We start from the raw sequence: 25,807 nt of genomic DNA, 5'->3' as shown, positions 1-25,807 counted from the left end.
TGAGCTTCCATTTTGGGTTCTTTTCGAGCCAGCGCACTTGCAGCTGCTGCCTTGCATCTGGGCAGTGGGGTTTTAGTTGGTTTAGTTGCTCCTTTTACGGCTTCTGGGCATTCGGCTGCTCTGTGTGTGTCCTTCCCACACTTGAAACAGGTGCTTTTCTTTCCGATTTTGTCTTTCTGATCATCCCTCTCACAGAAAGGTCTTTGCTGGGCAAAAGGAAATTGACTTGGTGCCACTGTATTTTTTCCCATTGCTTGAGCTCGAAGCTGCCGGAGGAATTGGTACTGGGTATTCTCTACCTCACCTGCCAGGCAGATCCAATCTTTCAGAGTGGGGGGGGGGTCTCCACAGCAGAGTGCCCATCTAAGAAATTTCTGGCTGTAATCCCCCCTTAAAGTAGTCAATCTTAGTGGTTTCAGACCAGTCCATAACTTTTCCAGGAAGGGCTTTGAACTCCGTGGCATACTCCACCACAGTTCACCCCCCCCCCTTGCCTAAGCTGTTGGATGCCGGTTTTTGTTCTCATCTTATCCAGTGGGTCCTCGAAGCGGTCTCTCAGGGCTTTCATGAACTCCCACAAGCTACCCAGTTCTGGGGCACTTGCATCGTGCAACTGCACAAACCACTCAGCAGCTGGCCCTCTGAGCCTGGCACCCACTTGGCTAACTTTCTTGAACTCCATGGGGAAACAGGAACCATACTCTCTCATGTATATGGAAACTGTGGTCAGGAAAAATGCCAGCTGATGTGGGTTGCCATCAAACTTTACCTGTATATCCTTTGGGGCTGCGCCCTGGGTTGCCCTGCTGGCTAGCGCTTTTCCCCCATCTCCTTGGCTCCCTGGGTGACCTCCATTCCGCCTGTGTCTCACTGGAGATTCGAAATCCCTGGTTGGGGTTAGGGTACGCCATCTCCCTTGCCTAACTGGTGACTCTGCTCTCGACAGCTGTCGAGATTTCTGCCAAAGTGTATGCCATGGTCTCCAGAGTTCTCAATAGCTGCTGCAAGACCACTTCCATGGCAGACATCCTAGCTTCCAGATTGCAGACGTCTTGGGGAGTTCCAGTAGGATCTGGAATGGTTCCATGCAACCCCGGGCTTCGCACTATTATTTGTGCATCCACAGGTAGAGGAGGTCTTGCCTCTTCTTCCCTGGCTCCAACCTAGGAAGTCGCCACCTGTGGTTCTTCAATAATAACGCTCGGCGTCTGGGGTTCTGTCACAAAATTTAGGGAGTGGAGGGCACTTTCCAACTCTGTCTGGTTGAGCCGGGCTTCCACCTCACACTCGCTGTCCCCGCTCCCTGAACTCTCCTTTGTCTCAATTTTTTCTTCTGCCACCTTGGCATACAGCACAGTTCTCTCTGATGACGGCAGAGGCGATGGCTGCTTCGCCCAGGATTTTCCATGTGTTTAGGCATGGTTCGTCAACTCTCAGCTGATTGCTTTTTCAGGAAGAGTTTTCAAATTATGGATTCGCAGCTTAATGTCAGAACCTGCTCATTCAAGCATTCACACACACACAGTCAAGAAACTGGATTTCTTTGAACTGCTTTAATGAAGCGTAATGAACGGTACAGAAGGCAAGCTGCGAATAAAGAATTCCCACCAAAACCTAATTTAAACTACATTCCCTTAGCTAGTCCCCTTTCCCACGAAGCGTGTCACTCCCCCTCCCATCCAGATGGTATTCCTGCCATATCTCAACCCCGCGTCCTTGATGTGCTCCACAGCCAAAACACCCCTTTACACTCCAACTTCACACCCTGCTCCCATCCAGCAACCTTAGAGAATGACATGATGGGAGATGCCCTGATAAGGGTTTCTGTGAAACCTTTGATCAGGGAATCTGACATCTGTCTCCATTCAGAAATCATAATGGACTCTTAACTGCTTTGAGGAATTACAGTAGAAATGATGCTGCAGCCAGCTCAGCCTCCCAAATATCAGCCATGAAGCCCTCCACTTATATCAAAGAAAGTAGAAAGAGAAGGAAATGTACATGTCACCCAATATCTAGGTGGTTAAGTCTCCTTCAGTAACCTCTGCATGGGTGACCACAGGAGAAGTGGGGTGGTGGTGTCATAACATCCTTGCCCAAATGATGAGAATTACACACCTGAACCATATGTAACTTACGTTATTTTCACAGTGATGTCATGATGCATCATTTTGACATCATCATTGCTTCTCCCAGATGCTTATGGATCCCTGTATAGTACATTGCTTCTCCCAGATGCTTATGGATCCCTGTATAGTACATGCTTTAAAAATATTTCCAGCTTGATCTACAGATCCATAAGGAAAAAAAATAATTACATACAGTATATTTTCCATTTTTTCCTTTATAGAAGATAGACAAGTTGGAAGGTGCCTGGAATTTCTCATTCTACATACTGAAGTTTATACAGATTTGACTTTAGATTAGTCCTTTTCAGTCTCTAGTGCTGATGGATCTGATTTTCTTTTATAATTATTATAATTTTTAAAAAGGGGATTTTGATTATCTTGTCTCTCTTAGCCAAAACAATAATCATAGCTTATCATTTTATGGAGCCAATTGTTAAGTGAGTTTATTCAGCTTCTTTAGATAAATCAGTAGACACCTAAGAGGTAGAAGTAATCAAGGATGTTTTTCTCAAAATCTATTCCTGGCTATCCCAAGCTTCATTCATTATAGCAGTATAATTGAGGGAGAACAACAAAATGCTCCAGTCTGACATTATACCTTCCCCTTAGAATTTAAGGCTTGCTTCATCCCTTCTAATGCTCTGGAAGCTATTCAGGATTGAATACTGTACTTCCATACATCATTTGATTAAACAGTTGGTTCTTGCCATCTTTATTTAAATTTACTTTAGTTAACTGTTTTGTATCTGCTTTTGTTACTATTTTATTTTTCTCTATTTCTCATTATTATAATTGTTTTGTATTTTTGAAGTCTGATTAGTACTTGGTCATCTTTTATTTCTATTTCTATTTACCAATGACATTTTAACTGCTTATGGTTGCTTGTGGGCTGTATTGTAAACCACCATGAGTGGTAGAATAAATTAATCAAATAAATAAATAAGGCATCATGGATAAATGTAACTGGAAAGAGTTTTATTGTTTATTCATTCACTGTAGAGAACAGCAACAATGCAAGCCTTTTGACAACATGCAATCCCTAACATAATACTATAAAAAGGTTATGCATTACAGTGAAATAGCCACCATCCCCAAACACTTCAAGTGTAGAAAACAGAAGATTTGAGAACTCCAACCTCATGAAAAAGAACTTCTACAATCCAGTGAATTTTAAACAGTGATTAAAAAAAAATCTGGGAATGGATTTTTGTTCTTTCAAAGGAGCTGTACTAATTCTATGGATTACGTGTAAAGATCAGATTTCGGAGACAAAAACCACAATTTATGGTTGACTGCTGTTATAATGCTAGGGAATCTCAACAACTATGTTGTTGTTATCATGCCCAGGAAGATATGATGCGCTCAGAAATCCACTTCCTCTGATTTTCAAATGTTTTTAAAGAAGATCCATGAAGGTGACGGGGAGTGACATTCTCTTTATGACCAGGCATGGAGAAGTCTTTACTATGGATATGAAGGGAGAAGAGAGCTAGTATCTTGGACAGTCAAAAAGGTGAAATTTTCTTCCTGGTTCAAGTCCTTTTCTTTCTGCCCTTCATCATTATGTCTATTGATCTCCTACATCTCTGTATCTGGTTTTCACCATTACAGCCCTTCTTTGCCAATAATTGTAGAGTGCACACATTGTCCTATTTTGCAGCCCTAATCTGTCAGAAATATGAGTGGTTGTCGATTTTGTGAATCCCAATTTCTGGGATTAGGTTCTCCTTGTAGCATTTTGCTTTCTTCTTATGCTAGCACACTCCACTTACTAAACAGACTCACACAATCACCACTACCAGTTGAAGAGGGATGGCAATGAAATCTAAGCATAGGAAGGGAATAAAGACTTTGGAGCGTTAAACATATGCTTGCCTTAGCTATAGCAATGACAATAAAATGAATTTTGGGGGAAAAGTCAATTACTGTTTAAATAATTTTAAAAAAATAGTGTAGCCCTTCTCCTAAAAACAATGCATTTGTTTTCCAGTTAAGATAAATTTCTGAATAAAATATTAGTATAAAATGTTAGTAAGAGTATGTGTAAGAAAAAGCCAGTGCCAGAAATACCTGGAAAAAAGGTTGGCATGGTAGAAGAAACATATATGATTCTGTGGCAAATACCCTGCTTAAAGAAACAGACAGATTCACTAAAATACAAATGCAGAATGGGTCACTAGTCATGGACATTGTTCCAAAGGGTTTAGGAGAAGCTTCTGCATTCCTGTTGTGCTGTCAGGGTCTGTGACCGACTTTATAGTAGATTACTGATGGTTTAAAAATGAGTCTGTCCCAAGCTCTTTAAAAAAGATTTATAGCGGCAGCGTAGCACACTCCTGCAGGAGTTCCTGTTGGTCCAGTGTAAAATACCCCTGCAGGAGTTTGTACTGGTCCAGTGTAACATACTCCTGCAGGACTTCCTGCTGGTCCAGAGTAACACACACCACCTGAGACACCTGGTCCTACAGAGCTTGGCCTCCCAACATTTCTAGACCCTTCAGCTGCACTCCCCATTGGGACTCCTGTAGATGGAACACCTCCACCTCTATTGTCAGCATATCCTACATCTGAAGCACCTACAGCCCTTGAGCCCCATCCTCCATCCCCAGAAGGAGTGACCCCTGGTGGTTCATAACCTCCACAGGGGTAGCCTCCACCTGGGCAATTTCCTACTGTAGTCCCAGACCCATGTCCCCTTCCTGCACTGCACACTGATCCATATGCAGTTCTTGAGCCGAACCCTGTGCCTGGGCCATGACCTGTACCTCTACCAGCCTCTTCTCCTGCTGAGGATCTGCCTATGCCTGTAGACATACTTGGATTACCAGCAGAACAGGACTCATTCCCACAGCTACACCCTCTTCCTGGGTAGAACTCGGCATCTGCAGATGCATTTCTTGTAGCTGTATTGCTGCCCATAGTCCTTGAATCAAATCCAACACTTCTGGAGCTATAGTTCCTATTGCATCTCCCCTGGCTTCCCGTTCCATATCCTCTACCAAATCCCATGTCATATCCTCCACCATATCCTTCAGCTACAGGACCATATCCACTTGAAACTGGGAATCCAGCTGTGTTCTCTATCCCAGAAGGTTTGATCACGTCTGCAAGAAAAAGTAGAAAATTCAGCCTGTGTGATGAGGACAGATCCAGAGATCTATGGAAACCTAATTCTCACATCATCTTTGCAATACTATTGCTTAAATACTTTATGCATTCATATAAAATAAAACAGTGAAAGAGAGGGAGAGATTAAACTAAATGCATAGAAGGTTCCTGCATTATCTGCAGGGGGAATCAAAAAGTCAAGATGGCCGTTGCAACCTCACAAAGCCCCTCCTCTTTTGTACATGTACATGACATTGACACACATACAAAATGGGCAGAGCTTCAACTGCATGGTCACAACACCATCTTGATTTTTTGACCCGTACGTGATACCCCCTGAATGGTTCCCACTTTAACCCAATTCAATCAAAAAGCTAGTTCAAGAACTGTCAAACTAGTTGCTGTAATTCTGCCAATGGGTGAAAAATTGCTTAACTCACTTTCTCACATACAGCTATATGCACATACCATTTTGGCATAACCATTCATTAGACATCCATCTTGGCAGGAATGTGTAATGAAAGTGATATGGGAATCAGTTTTAATTCTCCTTCCAAAGTCAACTAATAAATATTGCTTTGCTATAGGAAAAGTTTGCCTGCTGGAGAAAATCCTCACAAAAATGGGAATAAACTAAGTGATTATGAAAAATGAGAAGATCTGAGAAGTTCTAGACAATCATTTGGTTATACTAGCTAGAAAAACAATATTTAGGAAGTTGGTAAAAATGCCTATTGCCTGCCAGGTCTTTAACGGTTGAGTTTGTTTTATGTTTTTGGTGTTTCTTTTTTTAAAATCAGGATTTTAATTGTATAAATGCTATTTGGGTTTAACTTTTCTATTTTTACTGTCATGAGCCACCTTAAGTGATAGCTAGACAGGGGATAATAATAAATAAGTAAGTAAGTAAAAAGATGCAGAGTGGATGGTAGATTTAGGTATGAACACAAACACTGGAACCTGGAGGAAAAGTTGTACACATGCCAATAGACAAACATGGGCCAGTTCAGACCCTAATCTTGATTTTCCCTCTGTAAGTGTTGTTGTTTTGTGCCTCTGAGTCAGTTTTTGATTCCTGGCGACTGCCTGGACAAGTCCCTGCAGTTTTCTTGGCAAGGCTTTTCAGAAGTGGCTTGCCCTTGCCTGCCTCCTAGGGCTGAGAAAGAGGGACTGGCCCAGGGACACCCAGCTGGCTCGGTGCCTCAGGCAGGACTAGAACTCCTGGTCTCCCCATTTCTAGCCTGGTGCCTTCACCACTGCACCAAACTGGCAGTACACCAAACTGACTCAAACTGGCACTACAGCATAACTGTAGCCCCCTAAAAAGAAGACCAAACATATTAATCACCCCAGCCCCCCATAATTTCATGCTTTTTACTTACCTATACAGACAGGATTTCCTAAGTGTATCCTATGGGGAGGAAAAGAAGATGCTATTGCAATCAGATTGCCTTATTACTTATTTCTGACAGAAACACCAGACCCTTGTCTTGCCCAAGGCTTTTTGTAATTAATTGCCAGTTGCTCAATTTTTCTTCATTTTATTTGAGGTGGGCTTGACTTCTTAGTTATAAAGCAATTGGAACAGGTTTATGCCTGTAAAATCATAAATATACATTCTTAAATCCTGGCATATCCACCAGTTGGTTTGTGACCACCCATGATAAAGGAAAACTCTGCCTTAAACAATAGCTTTTCCTGGTGGCAGGGAGAATGATTACAAATGTATGATCTTGCATGCCTAACTATAACCAAAGACTTTATCTGAAAGCCAACTTTAACTTTAGCTTAGAGATTTCTTGGAATACAAAGAAAAATATCTGAGAGACTTCCAGACAGACTTTGGCCTGTGGCAACGGTTTACTTAGTAACTAATTTCTGCCTCAGGAAATACGAAGGTCCTTCTCAGCTGAAAAAGTTGCATGAGTTAAAAGGAGGAGAAAAAAATCAGGAGGAGGTTTCAATGGCTCACATTCTGTATGAGGTATATTGAATATAATTCCGAATCACCTGCTCTCCTCTCCCTCCAGCAATGTGTTGTAGGTAGCAATTTCAATGTCAAGAGCGAGCTTGGTGTTCAGAAGCTCGTGGTAATCCCTTAGCAGCCTCGCTAAGTCATCCTTCGCCTTCTGCAGAGCAGTCTGTAGATCAATATGCTTATCCCGGGCATCTTTAAGAGCACAGTCTCCATGCTCCTCAACCTCACAAATGGATGTTTGGAGAGCAGTAACCTGTTCAGAACAAATTAGCACATTCCGTACTGAATAGATTGATGGGAAAATGGCACTGGGGTGCATGCTCATTTGTAACAATGCAAATAAAGAGAAAGAAATACTTTTTTTGACATGTCAGATTGTGGACTTGAAGAGAGGGGCCACTAACAAAAACATCAAGGCTAAGAACTGAATAGCATTTTGACGTTTGAGTATCTTTAATCTAGAACTGGGAAAAGGCATCCAATCAAAATGAAATAATAGCTGAGCTAAGCAGAAATTAATATTAGTTTGAAAATGTCTGAAGGGGGGAATAAAAGCATCATCAACATTAAAAAATGAAGCACAAATGAACCATGGGTGCAGTGGGGGAAAGGAACAGAAAAAGGAAAAGATCACCCCAGGAAGACCTGATAGGAAGAGAGAGAAAATGAAGCTACTAACACAGACAGGAAATTTGGAATAGGATGTAAAAAATGAACAACACACAGAATTTGGCCCCTCTTGTGAGACCTTCTCTAGATACTTTTCAGTCCTTAATGTATGTTTGGAACAGGGGAATATATTGGCCAATAATCCATTGCCAGGAAAATGGAAAACAAGTCCCAAAGAAAGTGGGCAAAAGATCAGACAGATTTGCATAAAATACTCACTTATGTCTAAAGGCAAATTTAGAAATAAATGGCTACAATTCCAATAAAAATACAATACAACTAAAGTACTGCTACATAATAAAAGGTAGTTGGAGTTCATAAGATGCATATTTATTTGGAGAAGAAAACTAACTTGGCAACCACCATGCCTGCTAAACCTGTTGCTCAGGTAGGGACCATTGATGGACAACTTCAAGGGCCTTGTTCTGTCCTGCCTCCTCCTGGTTTCTTATCTTTAAATTGGACCTCAGTTGAAAATCCCTTCAAACAGAAGAGGCCTGAAATAGTATTCAGATAGAGACTGTCCTCTACCAAACAGGATATATAATCCTCCTGAGTTGATTGGAGGAGCCTTATTCTCCCACAGTGGAATCATTCAAGAACAACTCTGGAAAACAGAACCTACCAACCTTTATATCTTGGAGGGGGCAGGAAGAAATTTTATATTTATAGGAGTTTGAGAGAAGCCATGATGACACCATGTGTGTCATGATGCCATCACATGCAAATGACACAAATTATGTAGTTCAGGTCAGATGCATCGTGATGTTATGATGCAAATGTGTAATATGTGTGATGTCAATCCCCTTCCTTCAGATGCCCAAGCTTGCATTTATTGTTGTTTAAATTATTTTACTCAAAAAATGCCTTCTGTCTGACAGAAAGAGAAGATATAAATATCCTTGTCATGCATGATGCTGTAGTGTCAGCACGCAACCCATTGTTATGGAGGGCAGTTGAGATAAAAATAAAAAATAAAAACAGCAATTTCAACAAACTGCCAATGCTTTTCTTAGTGCTGAAGATGAACAGCATATTCAACACTGATGGAAATGTCCACAAAAAGTGATGACAAGTTTAGACCCAATCCAAAATGATGTTTCTAGAAATACCTTATTACAATAGGAATATTGAAACCATCAGATCCTGAATGAGAAATAACACACCAGAGTCACCCCTACCTGTTTTTTAATAACATCATGTTCAGACTGCAACTTATGAACCAGACGAGTTAGATCTGCAATCTCTTGCTGGTTGCTCTTCAGAGTTTGAGAATATTTCCCTCTTTGCTGCTGAAGCTCTTGGAACTGATATCCAAGACAAAAACAGGAAACATGTTAATAATATTGCCACCAGATGAAACGTGCCATTTTCATCTTGAGAAAATACTGTTGGATTGTGAGGACAATCAAAAAGTTATGTCAAGCAAAGGTTCTCAGTGGTGGTGGGATACCCGCTTTTGGCCTGTTTTGACCTGAGGGATGTCAGATGCATGCCAAAGAGAACGGGGTCAAGAGAAAAGTGAGGTGGATAAAAATAGTAGGACAGAGAAAAAGAAGCCTAAATTAATATTTCATAAATTAAGTATTGTTCCTCTGAAACATGCCAACTAAATGTTTTGAAGAATGCCAGGGAAAGGACATGAGTTCTGTGGGTAAGACACACAATCTTCCAAACAGATGCAATGCCCCCATGCCCCCATAACTTACTCGGTTTTCATAAAAAGCATTAACTTCTTCTTTGCTCCCCCGGGCAACATTTTGATACCATGCTTCAACATTTTTGATGATGCCGTCAATGTCCAAGTCTCGGCTGTTGTCCATTTGCAAGAGGATGTTAGTGTCATAAACTCTGCCACTGAGCTGTGCTAATTCCTGCAAGATCATGGAAAATCTATAGCTGAACCAGACTCTCACACCTCCATGGTTAATTTAAAACCAAACCAAACTATGACATATGACTGGGCTGCAGCAGAGGCTTCTCCAAAACTGCTACATTAAATGAAATATAGTCAAAGTATCCTGTTTGCTGATTTAGTGAAGCATGTTCTTCATCTTTTAATAAGCACCCTTTTTAGAACATTGATTCTTGATTCTTTTTAGAACATTGATTTTTAGAACATTGATACAACTGATTATTTTCTTGATAAAACCTCTGGTGCTCTATATACTGTACATTCCTCCAGCCTTTTGAAAGCAGGTAGGAATCCTCCCCACTCATCTTGCACCAGGGCCAGATTAAGGCCAACTAGACCCCTTTCAGTCAGGTTTCAGGCCAGGATATGGGACAGAAATGGCATTGGTCGCACTGATGGATGATCTCTGGCGGGAGCGGGATGGGGGTAGTGCATCCATCCTCGCTCTTCTTGACCTCTCAGCGGCTTTCGATACCATCGACCATGGTATCCTTTTGGGTCTGCTCAGGGAGTTGGGGGTGGGCGGCGTAGTTTTGCGCTGGTTCACCTCCCTCCAGGGCCTGTCCCAGTCAGTGGTGATGGGGGGGAGAGATCCGACCCTTGACCTCTCCTTTGTGGGGTGCCGCAGGGCTCGGTCTTCTCTCCTCTCCTATTTAACATCTACATGAAACCGCTGGGCGAGATCATCTGTCACCACGGGATGAGGTATCATCAGTATGCCAATGATACTCAACTGTATATCTCCATCCCAGGTGAGGTAAGTGATGCTGTGACTCCCCTCTCTCGGTGCCTGGGGGCTGTAGGGGTCTGGATGGGGAACAACAAGCTTCGGCTGAACCCTGGTAAGATGGAGTGGCTGTGGGTTAAGGGTTCCTCCGTATCTGTCCTGACTCCCAGGAAACACTCTGAGACAGGGAACTGTTCTCTAATGTTTTATTGCTAATACATAACAGTAATCCTAACAAACTGAACAAGCGTGGGAAAAACCCAGCCATATAAACCCCGCAGGTTAAGGCGGTCCCAATCTGTGCCTCTTGGAATGGCTCACCAATTCCTCAGTGCTACGCATGCGCTTAACAGTCTGGAAAGGAGCCCCCTGCTCGCCATCCTTACTCATGACAGTATCTGGGACTTTGTCATCTTTCGTTCTGGATGGGGTTGCACTGCCCCAGACAGACCCGGTGCATAACCTGGGGGTCCTCATGGACTCACAGCTCCTGCTGGAAGAGCAGGTAGCAGCCGTGGCCAGAACGGCCTTTGCACAGCTTCATGTTGTGCACCAGTTGTGCCCTTTCCTGAATCAGGAAGCCCTTCAGATGGTCACTCATGCCCTTGTTATCTCCCATATAGACTACTGCAATGCGCTGTACATGGGGCTACCCTTGAAGAGTATCCTGAAGCTTCAGCTGGTCCAGAATGTGGCCGCGCGGGCTATTTTTGGCGCCCCTAGGAGGGCGCACATAACACCTTTGCTACGTGAGCTGCATTGGATACCAGTTTGCTTCCAGGTCCAATTCAAGGTATTGGTTATCACCCTTAAAGCCCTACATGGCATGGGACCGGTTACCTGAGGGACCATCTCTTCCCCGTATCATCAGCCTGTCCCACCGGCTCATGCAGAGAGGGCATGCTGCAGACCCCGTCAATAAGAGAATTCCATCTGGCGGGGTCCAGGAGGCGGGCCTTCTCGGCAGTAGCACCCGCCATTTGGAACATCTTGACCCCGGAGGTAAGATTAGCCCCATCGCTTTTAGCCTTCCGGAGGAAGTTGAAGACCTGGCTCTGCCACCAGGCTTTGGGCAGGGAGGAGAATCGACATACTTGGGGTTGGATGGTGCCTTGAAGTGCCCCTCCTACATGATGGTTGAAGAGATCATAGCCATCTGGATTTTATGAGCTGGGGTAGTTAAGAAATTGTTTTGGTTTTAATGGGATTTTATTGGAATTTTATCGTGTATTTATTTGAGTTTTTATTGTATATTTATTCTGTGTTGTAAACCACCCAGAGTCCCTCTGGTCGGAGGAGATGGGCGGTGACAAATTTGATAAATAAATAAATAAATAAACTGATGCCCTAAGCAGAGCCCAACAATGGTGCTCCTTGGCCCTTAAGTGACAAGGCATTAAGTCTCAGCAGGCACTAAAGGTAAATCAAGAAAATAAAGTACAATTTTCTTCCAGGCCATCCCTCAGGTCAGACCCCATAACTATATTAAATATATTTTTTAAAAAAAATAGCAGTAATTTGCAATATTTATTTATAACTAGGGCAATAGAAAAAAATGCAGATTTTCAACACTTTTTCTGTATTTTTTAATAACATTGTTGTAAGGGAAAATCTCTGTTGTGTCCCCTTCAATTGGTGCCCAAAGCATGTGCTTATTTTACATAATAGTTAATCCAGAGCTGGCTTGCACCCTGGGATGACAATCTTGTGTCAGCCTGGTCACCCTTTTGCCTTCTCCATATTGCTCAAGGCCAGGGTTGTTTTGGGGCATGCTGGAAATAAAAATGGTAGCTACCACCATAACAAAAGGGTGAAGAATACTGAGAGGAACATTGGCTCATGCAGAAGCTCAGATCTTTTCTTAGGGAAATATCTTCTGAGATATCTCAGCCCAACTCCAGGAGCATTGGTTCAGCTCGTAGGAAAGTCATTTTGACAGAATTGGAGGCACTTCTGAAAGATACCTATTTCACTTCTCTTTTCTTTGTATCTTGCCATTTTCTATGCATCAGTGGACATTGCTTTATCATAATGAATACTGGAACATGAAAAAATGCTTATGAATCTAATTTTCACCCAGATATTTTTCTTGAGAAAATTATGGAACACCGTAGGAAGGATTTCTGTCCTTCCTGGTCCTCATGTGGCAGGTGACATACAAAATCCATCTTAGCAAGTAAGCTTGTTCGGAGAGGAGCATGTGTTCTTATTCTTTCATCTACAAGTCAATTACATCTAAGATAATGCCAGGCTTGTTCTTACCTCTCCATAGATGCATCTGCGAAATTCCAACTCTCCTCTCAGCAAATTTACTTTCCCCTCCAGTTCTGACTTGTTCAGAGAAATGGAGTCTACATCCTGAAGATGATAGAACAGTTAATTAAATATTTTTCAATTTGGAAATATTCAATATCGCCAGCCAACCCTATCATTAGGCAGAGCAAGATGGTAGATCCTTGGCGTGTAGGGAAAAAAGTACAGCCTAACACTTCCCCTTAAAGACACAGCTGTGTATCCCAAAGGATCTAGCCTGTCTTGACCTGACTGAATGCCCTTGATTCACATCCCCAGAGATGCTGCTGCCTCAAAGGGAAAGGTAAACCAGTCCTGAAGTTGGTGAATACTTAGATTGCTTAAAATAGGCCAGAAATTATGAAAACAAGTAGCAAGAAAGTCTGATGAAACAGAAAAGGAAAGTAGGAACAATATCTCACACTACCTTCCCCATTTAAGAGTGGCACACAATTTGGGGGGTGTCTTCCTGGACTCACAGCTCCTGCTCAATGAGTAGGTGGCAACTGTGTCCAGGAAGGCTTTTGTACAGCTTCATCTGGTGTGCCAGTTGCACCCTTTCCAAGATCAGGGGGCCCTTCAGACAGTCACTCATGCCTTGGTCACAGCTTGATTACTGCTATGTGCTGTACATGGTTCTGCCCTTGAAGACCACCTAGAAGCTTCAATTGGTCCAGAATGCAGCAGCATGAGCAGTGGTGGGCATGCCTTGCTATGCCCATGTAACACCCCTGCTTCATGAGCTGCACTGGTTGCCTCCTTCCAGGTGTGATTCAAGTTGCTGGCCATTACCTATAAAGCCCTACATGGCATAGGTCCTGGTTACTTGAGGGACCACCTATCACCCAAAGTATCTGCCTGGTCAATCCTATCTAGCAGAATTAGCATGCTCTGGTTCCTTTATTTAAACAATGCCGTCTATCAGGACCCCAGAAGAGTGCCTTCTCTGTAGCAGTGCCTGCCCTCTGGAATGAGGATCCCCCTGAAATTTGAACAGCTCCCACCCTACTGGTGTTTTGAAGGACCTTCACTCAGGCCTTTGTCGAGGATGAGTGAAGCCCTCTTTAGATTGTGTAGGTTTGTCATTCTTGCCATTTTTACTCTTCATTTTTGTCTTTTGTTGTTTTTAGTGTTTTAAACTATTTGTAAACCTTCCAGAGTCTCTGGGAATTGGGTGGCACATAATTTTTAATAAATAATAATAATAATAATAATAATAAAAATAATGACAGTAATGACCATAATGCCAAACACCTTGGGATGTCTTTGACTTTCAAGGTGGCAAACTATACATTTCAAATATAGTCATGTCATTGCCATCTCTCTCTCCAAAATTTCTAGTTGATTTGATAAAGAATGTTGCTTAGAAGAAAGTGTATGAGTTTTTTTAAAAAGTAAAAATGTAGAAGAAATAAAATAATATCTAATCATATGGCCTCAAGACATATTCTCCTTTCAGTAAAGATTCAGATGCTTTCACTTAGCAATACGGAGAGGGTAGGTCTGTTCTTACTCTTACAGACTGAGCAGCCAGGGACCCATCTCCACTTTCAAACTTCTGTAACAATCTCTTTTTTCTTGACAAGGAGAGATGGGACAATGGGAAGCGGTGGAAAGAGAAACACGTTGCCCCTTGTGCATCTTTGGGCTCAACCAACGATATTGCCCAAGCAAAACCACTTATGGACCAACACATAAGCAGTTTTGCCCTGCTGGATCTGGCCAAGGGCCATCTTAGCCCAGTGCTTTGCTTCTCACAGTAGTCAACCAGATGCTACTGTGTCCTCACAAGCAGGAGATGGATACATATGCCCTTCCCACCCTTAGTCCTCTGCAATTGGTATTTGGAGACATATTAATCCCAACCTGGAAGCAATATTGACACTTTTAAGAGCAAGAGCCCTTGACAGACCTCTCCTTCATGAATTTATCCAATCCTCTTTTAAACCCTTCTAAGGTAATGGCTATGGCCATGTCTTGTGGTAACAAATTCCAGAGGCAGATTCTGAGCTGTGTAAAGAACAGCTTCCTTCTGTCTATTTTAAATCTCCTCCCAGTCAGCTTCTTTGGATGTCCCCTGTCCTAGAATTTTGAGAAAGGGAGAAAACTCCTTGTCTACACAGATGATTTTACACACATTGATCATGCTTCTCCTCAGTTGCCTTTTTTCCTAAGCTAAGGATTTCTAAATAATATAGCTTGTTCTTAGATGGAAGGTGTTTCAGTCTTCTGACATTTTGATTTCCCTCCTCTCTACTTGTTCTAGCTTTATTATACTGTTCCCAGTATTCTGGATACAGATACACCATGCATTTATATAAGGGCGTAACAACGTTAGCAGATTTACTTTCAGCACAGTTTAGGACAAAAGCAGTCCGCATCGTGCATTTTCCCTGAGGAGAAAACGAGAGGATGCTTTTCATTTCTTGCTGAAGAAAAGAGGTCTACCTATCATGGGTAAAATGGCATCCTGAGAATCATTCATTGAGGAATATGGCAGGTGATCCCTTACAGCAATAGAGAAGGGGTATGGTCCTTGGGCTCACAGAAGTAAACAAATAAATAAAGGAAATCCTTCATCAGCAGTAGAATTTTAGTTAGCTCAGTTTATGTTTTTAAGGCACTGAATCCAGAAATCTTACCTTCTTGAGCAGCACAAATTCATTTTCTGCATCCGTATGTTTTTTGAATTCCTGTTCATATCTGTGGAAACATGGAATAAGAGCTCTGTGCAATTCAAAACAATCACTGTGAGTCATAGCAAGCCAAAAAAGGATAAAAGCTACTTTTCCCATAAAATGATATGAAGTAAATTGTTTAGGCTATTTACATATTTTGAATGCTCCTGCTGATTTGTTTTCTTGTGCTTCTTACCATTTTCTTTTTTATGCTAATGAGTGAAATGCATAATATATTTGTTACTCTATTATTTTTTGTAAAAGGATCCAAAGTATTCCATTCCATGGAACATTGCTCACTAGCCAGTTAATTTATCCCTCCTTGTGATTATTTGATTGGCTTCCATGTTTCTAAAACATTATACAAGTTTTGGAGAGACATGGAAAAACCATTGAATATTCAAGTATTCTTGAATATTCAAGAGTATTGAATATTGAGTATTCTTGAAGTACTCTGAAGGAATTCTTCAGAGAGAGCAACAAATATTTATTTATTCATTTATTTAAAGCTGCTTCAAATTTGAAGTGCAGCTTCCTTTGCATTGTGGTACAATTGGAAGGAATTTATGGTGCTTGTAAGGGCCGATCATAACTCAACAGCTATTTTCTGATATTTTAGTCATTGTCTAAATTGTGCTGGAAAGTTTTAAAAGGCAATTCCTTTTGGATTGGAGAACAGAAATAAATCTAAGAAGCATGTTTAAAAGTCTTTATAATCAAACAATAGGAAAGCGTTGCAGAAGACAATACTTGAAAACTGACGACTGTGGTAAACATAATTTTGAGCTTATTCAGAATTTCCAAAGGGTGTTTTTTTTTAAAGGAATACATTACAAGACATTATGTACATCACATCACATCAACTCTACCTTGCTTTAATTCTGTTTTTAAATTTCTTAAATATTATCTCTTTCCAGCTCACAAGAGATGAAAGCAAAAGTTGAAAGAACCTATATTTCAACTTGCATAGCTTGGTCTCCTCTTTTTAATTGAGACAATTGCTACATCCTTCAAAAATATTGAATAAAATTAGTTATTTATTTAATTTTAATTTTATTTTTATCCTGCCTTTATTATTATTTTTTTTTAATAACTCAAGGCAGCGAACATACCTAATACTCCTCCTTCCCCCTGTTTTCCCCACAACAACGGCCCTGTGAGGTGAGTTGGGCTGAGAGAGAGCAACTGGCCCAAGGTCACCCAGCTGGCTTTCATGCCCAAGGAGGGACTAGAACTCTTAGTCTCCTGGTTTCTAGCCTGGTGCCTTAACCACTAGACCAAACTAGCTCTAGTTATCTAGTCCCATGTTAAGTGCCAATGGGTACCCCCAGCTGAGAACATTAAAAGTCTGTGAGACCCAGAGTATATCTTCTTCCCACACTCTCCTCCTCCTCCTCCCCATCATCATCATCATCATCATCATCACATTACTTGCACTTGAATTCCTCCAGCAGATGTTCAATGGCAGCATTTTCATTTTTTAGATGCTCTTGGTTACTTAATAAACACTCCAATTGCTTTTTCATGTTGCTGATGAAGCTCTCATAATAAGGTTCAAGGCTTCTCTTTGCTGGAACGACCTGTTCTTGCAGAAGCTTCCATTTGGTCTCAAGGACTTTATTCTGTAGCTCTAGATTTCGGACCTATTAAATAAACCAGAATGCAACAATATCATGAATTAGATAACAATTCAAGAGCAAACTTCATTCTGAACCAATATTTACCTTGGTCTGATTTCATTCTATTTAAATTTCATTAAAAGTAAATATAGTTATAATTCCTTGCCAATCTATATGTGCCTGTGTTTAATGATTTCCTACTTTTGTTACAATACACATTACAATTTCATAACAGCTTCTGGAGATCTCTGGGGTCAGAGCCCAATCTTCTGAAGCTCTGGAGCTTTAGGATATGCATTTCCAGGACAGACAATGAGACATATTGGGTATCTGCAGAGAAGGAAATGGGGACCTAGATACACGTGTGGTCAATGTCATCATACACATATTGTGACTTGCATCAAACTTTGGGGTGCAAAGACCTAATGGTGGCATCTGAATAACATAGTCATCACTCAGGTGTCATCGCTTTGGCATCATAGTGGTTTGCTTGGTTGCTGCTGGAGCCACTGTCTCTTTGAGCAAACTGAGTTACAACCTTTATTAGTATTGAACTGTACAGTCCAATGGTGTTCCAGGTTAACACAAACATTTACAGCAAATGCATGTCAACACATATAGCATGTAACAATGCACATTATAAACATATTTTTGCTAGCAAAAGTAAATCACACATGAACAGCTCTAGAAAACCTGAATCTCTATGCATCTGCCTGTAATATGTCTAACAAAAGCTTGTAGATGGGTCAAAATCCCTGTCCCTTCTCATTATTGGTGTCCTACATATTAATTTTCCCAAGCATGGGGCCCGGGAGAGTAATTGAGACCACACTATTGATCAATGGTATTTTTGTGAGCCATTTTGTACTGGTTGGTTGGGGACAATATTTTTTAAAATATATATATTGCATTTATGTTGTATTTTAATTCTCCTCAGCTTCCCAGAGCTGCACTGGTGAGATGGGCAGCGGTATAAATAGATATAAATAAAATATAAATAAATATAAAAAATGGGATCACATCTCTCGTAGTCCTTAGCCAGTGTGCTAGGCTGAGAGCTGGAATCCAACACATCTGGCATTTATCATACTAGGCAAGAGTGCATTATGCAGCATGTGCATCTGCAGTCATTAAAAAGTATAATAATTCAGAGCATGCAAAAGGAGCATGTATGCTGCGCTCTTGATTTGCTTTTCCAGTCAGCATCACTGTACAGAACACTAAAAGTAGTTTCATTTGAAAACAATGAATCATTTCCAAAAGGCAAGTCCTTTCGGAAGAGCCATCCATAAAAGTAAATTAAAATTCCAAATGGGAAAAGGAAAGAATGCAAAGCCAAATTAAAAGTCTAAAGCATTTGATGGAAGCAGAGATGCCAGAGAAAGCCATCATCATATTCCCTCTAGCTTAGCAGCCTAAATGAAATCCTTTGCTACACAAATAGAAATATAACTCAAGAGTCTGCTAACGTCTGCCGTATTTCTGGCTCAAAAAATGCATACAAAACTGCATATATTTGGAGAAAGTGTGTATGGATGGATGGATGGATGGATGTTCAGAGAGATGGCAGATATGCACACATACATACATAGGAAAGTCGCATACAGAATTGCATGGTAAGGAAAGTTGGGCACAAAGCAAATGGATGTTTGAAGGCTGGTTTTTTAAAAAAATATTATTTTAAATGGCAGGATGACGTAGAACTTGGAATGAACAGACCAATGATTGAATACATGGGAGACTGATAAAGAGTTGGCACAAGGTTTATGCAGCGGATTCACATTTCAAAAGAAGCACTTAGGCTTTCAACATAGGTCTTTACTGAATACTTCTGAGCCAATACTATTAATTGCCAACTTTGAAAATTAAACACTTAGGCTTCAGTTTCATATTGCAATCTCCCCCAGAGGGTAAAAATGGAAGCCCACAGAGGACATCGTTGGATAGTAGTGGACTTTTCCCATTAGCAGCTCCCAAAAGCTGGCAACGGTGTAAGTCAAAAAGGGTACAGTCATTTGGTTTGTGTGTGTCCCAGATGATGACGCTCATCAGGACTCTACACCCTCCCTTCCTGATACTTGCTCCAATGGAAGAAGAAATCGTTCCAGCCTTATAGCTGGCATACTGAATGCCTTCTTAAGTAAGGCAATGTGAAAGGAGAAAGAAGACCCCAGCACCATACTTTCTACTCTAGCTAATGCAGGCCAAGTCTACTTAGGAAGCAACGGAACCTCTGCTAGGGATCTCTCCATTTTAGAACTGCTCTCAGATTTAAATAACAAAACAATCAGCACATTAATTGTGCGTTCCTTAAACTATATTGCTGTCAATGGGGTGGCCAAACAATCTAGTAAAAATGGACATTAGGGGAAAACTTGGCAACTCAGAGACATTTTTAAAGAATGTATACTAAGAGGTAAGATAGTGTGTATTGAAAGCTCAAACAATATCTGGTAAAACAGTTAATGTATCTCATGAGACTTTATATCATCTTTCTGAACTTCAAGTTAAGGAGAAACTGTTTTCCTCACCTTATCAATGAAGGAGGCAAACTGGTTGTTGAGGCTTTTCATCTCTTCCCTTTCATGATTCCGTACAATATGTTCTTGAGGATCAACTCCCACATGCAGTGGCTTCAGAAGCTTCTCGTTGATTCTGACTCCATGGATGCCATCACCCCTGCCACCAGAAATCCCACAACTTCCAACTGAGTCATAACATCTAGGACCATAATGACCCCCCGGGCCACCAAAGGCTGGGTTACCATGACTTGCACAAGCATAGCCATAGCCACCATGATATCCAAGTCCATAACCACCACACGCAACGCTTCCTCTTCCACCCAGATTAGAAAGGCTTTGACTGCTGAAGCCACAGACACCCCGTCCGCTGCTACCTGGATGGCGCACAGAGGCAACATAGGTTCTGTGTCCACCTAGTCCACCAATAGCAGAGGCAGAGCTGAACCCCATTCCCCTTAGGAAGGCCTTCCTTGCTGCCGACACCTGGTAAGTCATTGGGACAGGTTGGGATGGTTGATCCAAGGGAACAGGTGCAACAGAAGCAAGGCAGAGAGTGTAGCCCTCTAGCACAAGGCCTCAAAGTGAACGCTTATATACACTTGTGGAGTTGGCCTTGATTGGTTTAGCATTTTAATTTAGGATCATTTGCAGGTTTGGCCTGCCTCAGGGACAGAAATGCTTTTCAAAGTGCAAAGAGGAAAACACTGTTAAGAAAGGAATTGCTTTGTTTGCAAGCTTTGTTTGGAACACATGGTATCTGGAAATGGTTTCTCTCACATGATTACAGGCTACAAAGAAGTGAAGGAAGTTTTTTTTCCCCCTTTACTGACCACAGTCAAAAAACTGAGGGCAAGCATGTTCTGCCACATTCCAGCTTAGCTCTTTTCTGTTAAGATCTTACTGTTTTACTAACATCAAATAATTTATGGTATAACAGTAATAACACGCATAACAAGAAACCTTGAGGTGATCAATACATATGGCCATATCAAGGTCCTCTTTTCACAGGGCAATACACACCAGTGAAAGAAAGAAGAGGAAAATAGAGGAAAATAAGTAGAAATCCTATTTATAATTTGAAAAATGTTGATTTTAGGGCAAAATGAATTCACAAAACAAAACAGTATTAAAGCGGATGCATTTCTTGTCCTAACTCCTAAGTATCCTATTCTTACACTTCATGGCTAACACAGAAGTTAATGTTCCTTCTCCTTTTAAGACCCATCCCCACTTCTCCTAAAGATTAGTTTTATGAAACCCACTTTAGAAAATACTGCTCTGCATTTTCAGTCATGGCAAACCCCAGTCTGACATATCAGTGATTATAAACTTGACAGAAGGGGACACTTAAACGTAAAATATTTTTATCCCTAGTTTACTTATATGGGTGTGGAGCTAGATTAAAACTGGAAACAGATGGAAAAGGAAAAAGTGCAGCCCTTTCTTTTGATGCTGAGCTCCTATGATCATTAGCACCTTACTTGGGACACATGCAGGTTTCAGGACACCATGGCCCATTATCCTTTGATGTTGGGAACTTAGAGTTGAAGCAGATCTCATTCTTCTTATTCGTCCCACATAGGCAGTAGTTAAAATACGAGCATCCGCCTAACGTCAAGCATTACTGGCATTTAAATTAAGTAGAGGCTAATTTTCAACATTATGGGCTACAGGGTCCAGGGTAGTAAGTGAGTTTGCCACCAAGGAATTCCTTTGTGGAACAGTCTTCTTTACATTCATGTGAGTTTATGTTGTAGGTCCCTGTTTCTATATTTCTATATCTAATTTAAGACCCACATCCATTTTTCAATCAAACAATTTTCAAGAGAACATGGAGCTCACACGGACCACACACACTGCAACATAATGTAACAGTATTTCAAACTGAGCTGGAAATAAACTGGGAGCAGCCCAGCCCAAGTGTACTGTAATCACAACGTCTTATCTTAGTTAACATCACCCCAGCTGTCTAGATTCAATGGAGCATCCAAACTTGGTTCAACACCAGCCTCACGCAGATTATTTGTGTTACATGTACAGATATTCCTCCTGCCTCCTGTCCCTAGAGACATGTGAGTATTGTTAATTTTAATCTTGATAAGGGTCTCCTAATGCCAACAGCCATCTCTGGGACAAGGGACAAAATATGTAATCTGAATACCAAGATGCAAACCCCATAACTCATGGACTTGCATCAGACATAGGGATACAAGGAGGGCAGGGTTTTGTCATGGCATTGCTATATGTGCATCATTTTGATATTGCTGTGGACACCCATGCCTCTGCCCACTCTCTTCTTCTGTAATGTCTCCCAGATTTGTAAAACATTAAGACTGTCCACTTAATCACATTACTGAGCTATTATAATGATATGGAATGCTCTCGAATACAGTATTCCAATTGTTGAGGGAATTATTAGAATGTCAAAAAATGTAGGGATGTTCACAAACTGTTCAACTACAGTGAAAGGCCATTTTTAGAAATCTTAATTCAACAGCTTTGGTACATTTAGAACAGACAAACAGATTCAGCAGCATATCCTCTCAAACCTAAGAATAGCTTGAATTTTAGACTGGTTTTAGTTAAAGCTGTTCAATTTCATTATGAGGGAGGGAAACAGAAGGATACATTTTCATTTAAAGTATTTCAGAAGTTGAAGCATGATCATTTTATACCATTTGAATTATGATGCTCTGACAACATCTTTTTTTGGTCACATCCCTATGATGTTGCCTTTATTTTGTTCCCAGCCCATGAAATGGAGGCTTAGATCACCCTTAGTTGCCCTTAATGTTGAAGTACTGTTTTCCCTCTTAAGCCGACAGGATCCAAAAATATCTACTCATGGTCACTTATGACCTGGTCACCTCCCATGTGGACTACTGTAATGCGCTCTACACAGGGCTGCCCTTGAAGAGTATCGAGAAGCTTTGGCTGGTGCAGAATGCGGCAGCGTGGGCAGTTATGTATGCCCCTGGAATGGCATATGTTACACCTCTGCTCCGCGAGCTGCACTGGTTGCCAGTTTGCTTCTGGGTCCAATTTAAGGTGTTGGTTTTGACTTTTAAAGCCCTTCACAGCATGGGGCTGGGGTTTTGAGAGACCACCTCTTCCCAATTATGTCTGCCCGTCCCATTAGATCTGGCAGAAGGGGTATGCTGCAGGTCCCATGTACAACGGAGTTACATTTGGTGGAACCCATGAGATGGGCCTTTTCTGCCATGGCACCTGCTCTGTGGAACATCATCCCACCCCCACAAGGTGAGATTGGCCCCTTCCATTCTTCTGGAAATTCCTCAAACTTGGCTGTGTCAACAGGCCTGGGGGTCTCAAGGAAATGGTGATCTCCCGAGGTGGCTCCACTGTTCAAACTGGAGAGCCAGTTGGTCTAGTGGCTAAGGCTCCAGGCTAGAAACCAGGAGGCTGAGAGTTCTAGTCCCGCCTGAGGCATGAAAGCCGGCTGGGTGACCTTGGGCCAGTCACTCTCTCTCAGCCCAACCCACCTCACAGGGTGGTGGTTGTGGGGAAAATAGGAGGAGGAAGGAATATTAGGTATGATCCCCGCCTTGAGTTATTTATAAAAATAATAAAGGCAAGATAAAAATTAAATAAATAAATAAATAGTATTGAACACTCCCACTTAGCCTTTTTTAATAATAACATCAATGTACTTAATGACATTCTGTTTTAATGTTGCTATTTCATGATTTTATTGTATGCCACCCAGAGTCACATTCTGTGAGCTGGGCAGCCATATAAATATGATAAATAAATAAATAAAACCACAACTGTGTAAAACTGTTAGGCTTTACCACCCAATATGTTGGGGGTGCAATTAGGTGACTAGTAGTGGATGAGAGCAAAACGACCCTTCATGGCCATTTCAGGCTGATGTGGGCACACCGTCTCACCTACTGTCCCTGGCTAGCCTTATCTGCTGTCATTTGGTTTTTACCTCTCTAAATTGCTGGGCCCAGAAGTGCTGGGCCACTGGCATCTCAGAACTGCACAATGGCACTTTAACCTGCTGGCCCTTCCTAATTTAGCACAAGCCTCTGAGCGTGAAACAGTGAAATGACAGGACCAATCATTCTGCGTTACTTCCCAAACAGGAAACTGGAAGTTGGCATCATATGTTGCTTAAACAAAAGGAAGAGGAGAAAGTGCTGGTTTGACTTAGCTCCCTTTGTGATTTCAATCTATTTGTTTTACTTGGGTTATGACTGAATGGGTGTAGGAGGAGGTATTAGTCCAAGGAAGGCTCCCCCACTGGCTTTATTCACTCATACCACAATCCTCGGTGCCTGCACTTAAGATGTTGCCGGAGGACAGCTTTTCTCAACAGCCTCCCCTGAGTTCACTACTAGGGCTTCCTTAATCCTTTGGTGGTGCTGGAGATTTGCCACCTGAGGGGAGGGGATTGCCACCAGGAAGGTCAGGCTAGAAGGCTAAATCAAGGCCCTAATGCTACATGCTGCAGAGCTTCAGAGCCAGGATGGTCTCAACCACCATTGATCAAGATAAGAAGGCAGGGACCAACAACATAGCCCCTTTGCCTGACTCTAAGGTGGTCTTACTGGCCACTGAAGACATATCCTCACAATGGTCTCCATTCTTCTGCCATCCTGCTGGTGAGGCAGGCTGAAGCTGGGTCAAAGTGGGAAACCCAACAGAACCTCCCAGGCGAACATTCTGATGCACCTGGAGGAGGAGCCTGAGGGAGTCTGGTAACCTGCAGGGCTCCAATTGGCCTGCTGCAGGATTGGCCCCTCCCACCCACTATGGGGCTCTGTGATTCTCTGGTAACTGACAGATAGAAGAGCCTTGCCCAGCAGCCAATGTTTCTCCTCCCTCCCTCCCTTCCTGACTACCAGCCTCACGAAAGATATTCCATAAGGCTAACATTCCTATCAATAGGAAAGGGGATACATTCCCTTCTTTGCTGCCTCCTGTCTGCCTCACCCCCTCGAGCATGAATCCCTCGCTGCCTCCCACCATAGTGATACCTGCACATCACCAGGCTTGCTGGAGAGCACTGCTAACGGCAGCAGCAAGTGTAGATATAAAGCAGTATTTCTCAACCAGATTAAGGTCTGTGCTGGCTGGGGAATTCTGGGAGTTGAAGCCCACACATCTTCAAGTTGCTTAGGTTGAGAAACACTGATTCAAAAGCAGGGATCTCTGTGATGGGAGGTGGTGAGGGATCTGCAGTGAGGGTTGCAAGGAAGAGAGGCAGACAGCAGAGAAGGGGAAGAACAACAGCAGCAGCAAAAACCACAACGTTGCTGCCCTCGTTTCTGAGATGTGACAAAAGGACTGTTGTTGGGGCAGCAGCTTCCCACTTTCTTCTCATCTGAAGGATGCATGGAAAGCCCATCACCAGGGTGTAGGGAACAAGCCACAATCAAACTCTGAGGATTCTGGCTTTATCCTCAGCTAGTTTATTACATTTAATGGTCCATCCATTCCACCACCTCCATGAACTTCAACCCAGAATTGAATTGCATTGCGTTGCGTTGCGTTGCATTGCGTTGCATTGAACTGAACTGAACTGAACTGAATCAAACCAAACCTAACTGAACCTGGAAGCAAACTGGCAACTGATGCAGCTTGTGGAGCAGAGCTGTGACATGCACTGATCTAGGCGTGCACATGCCTGCCCTACTTTAACACCTTTAGTGCTACAGTTGAAACAATCATCTAAGCTAGGTGACTAATTTCTATGAAAAGTTAATAGAAAATGAGGCAGTTACTTTCTTGTGCCTTGTGAATGTCTGGTTGCTGGAGACTGCATCATTTCTTTGCATCTCTGGACCATTAGGGCAAATGGGCGAGATAGTTAAGGGGAAGGGTTTTCACACATGGGTCCTGAGTCTGTTTCTCACCTGGTCTATTGTTAGTTAAATGAGTCTCCACGTTTAAGAATTAAAAGGAACTTCCTGTTTCTCTTTTGCCCTCTCTTCAAGATATAGTTTAGATATAAGTAAGACTTCCCATCATATCTATTTCTAATAAATCTAGCTTTTACTTCAGATGTGAATATCTGCTAGGATTCAATGATGGCTGATCTAAGCCCATAATCTGCATCCAAGGCAACTCTACAATGAGATTTATCTTTTTTAATGGCACATCCAGCTACTTAATTCCTCAATAATCTGTCAGCATTCTGC

General features: G+C 41.9%; 1 protein-coding gene across 1 annotated transcript; it reads right to left on the bottom strand.

The window, feature by feature from the left end:
- Positions 1-1,163: 1,163 nt before the first annotated feature.
- On the bottom strand, positions 1,164-20,132 carry LOC134490077 (keratin, type II cytoskeletal 7-like). The gene is made up of 10 exons (XM_063292961.1): positions 19,647-20,132; positions 16,928-17,139; positions 15,461-15,521; positions 12,789-12,884; positions 9,594-9,758; positions 9,066-9,191; positions 7,248-7,468; positions 6,620-6,648; positions 4,946-5,233; positions 1,164-1,363 (listed from the first exon to the last, which is right to left on the bottom strand). Exons 1-10 carry the CDS (start codon positions 20,130-20,132, stop codon positions 1,164-1,166), a joined length of 1,884 nt encoding a protein of 627 aa, XP_063149031.1.
- Positions 20,133-25,807: the final 5,675 nt, after the last annotated feature.

The sequence above is a fragment of the Candoia aspera genome, chromosome 2 (assembly GCF_035149785.1).
Source record: "Candoia aspera isolate rCanAsp1 chromosome 2, rCanAsp1.hap2, whole genome shotgun sequence".
In the NCBI taxonomy this organism is placed as follows: Eukaryota; Metazoa; Chordata; class Lepidosauria; order Squamata; family Boidae; genus Candoia; species Candoia aspera.
Note: the sequence above shows the minus strand (reverse complement) of the source record. Positions and strands in the feature narration are given on the sequence as shown.

Excerpts from the sequence above, each read along its gene's own strand:
- LOC134490077 (XM_063292961.1), bottom strand. The coding sequence starts at position 20,132 with ATGACTTACCAGGTGTCGGCAGCAAGGAAGGCCTTCCTAAGGGGAATG. Across the intron at positions 9,759-12,788 it reads GCAGATGCATCTATGGAGAG|GAATTAGCACAGCTCAGTGG; the intron begins GTAAGAACAAGC and ends ATGATCTTGCAG. Across the intron at positions 9,192-9,593 it reads ATGCTTTTTATGAAAACCGA|TTCCAAGAGCTTCAGCAGCA; the intron begins GTAAGTTATGGG and ends CTTGGATATCAG.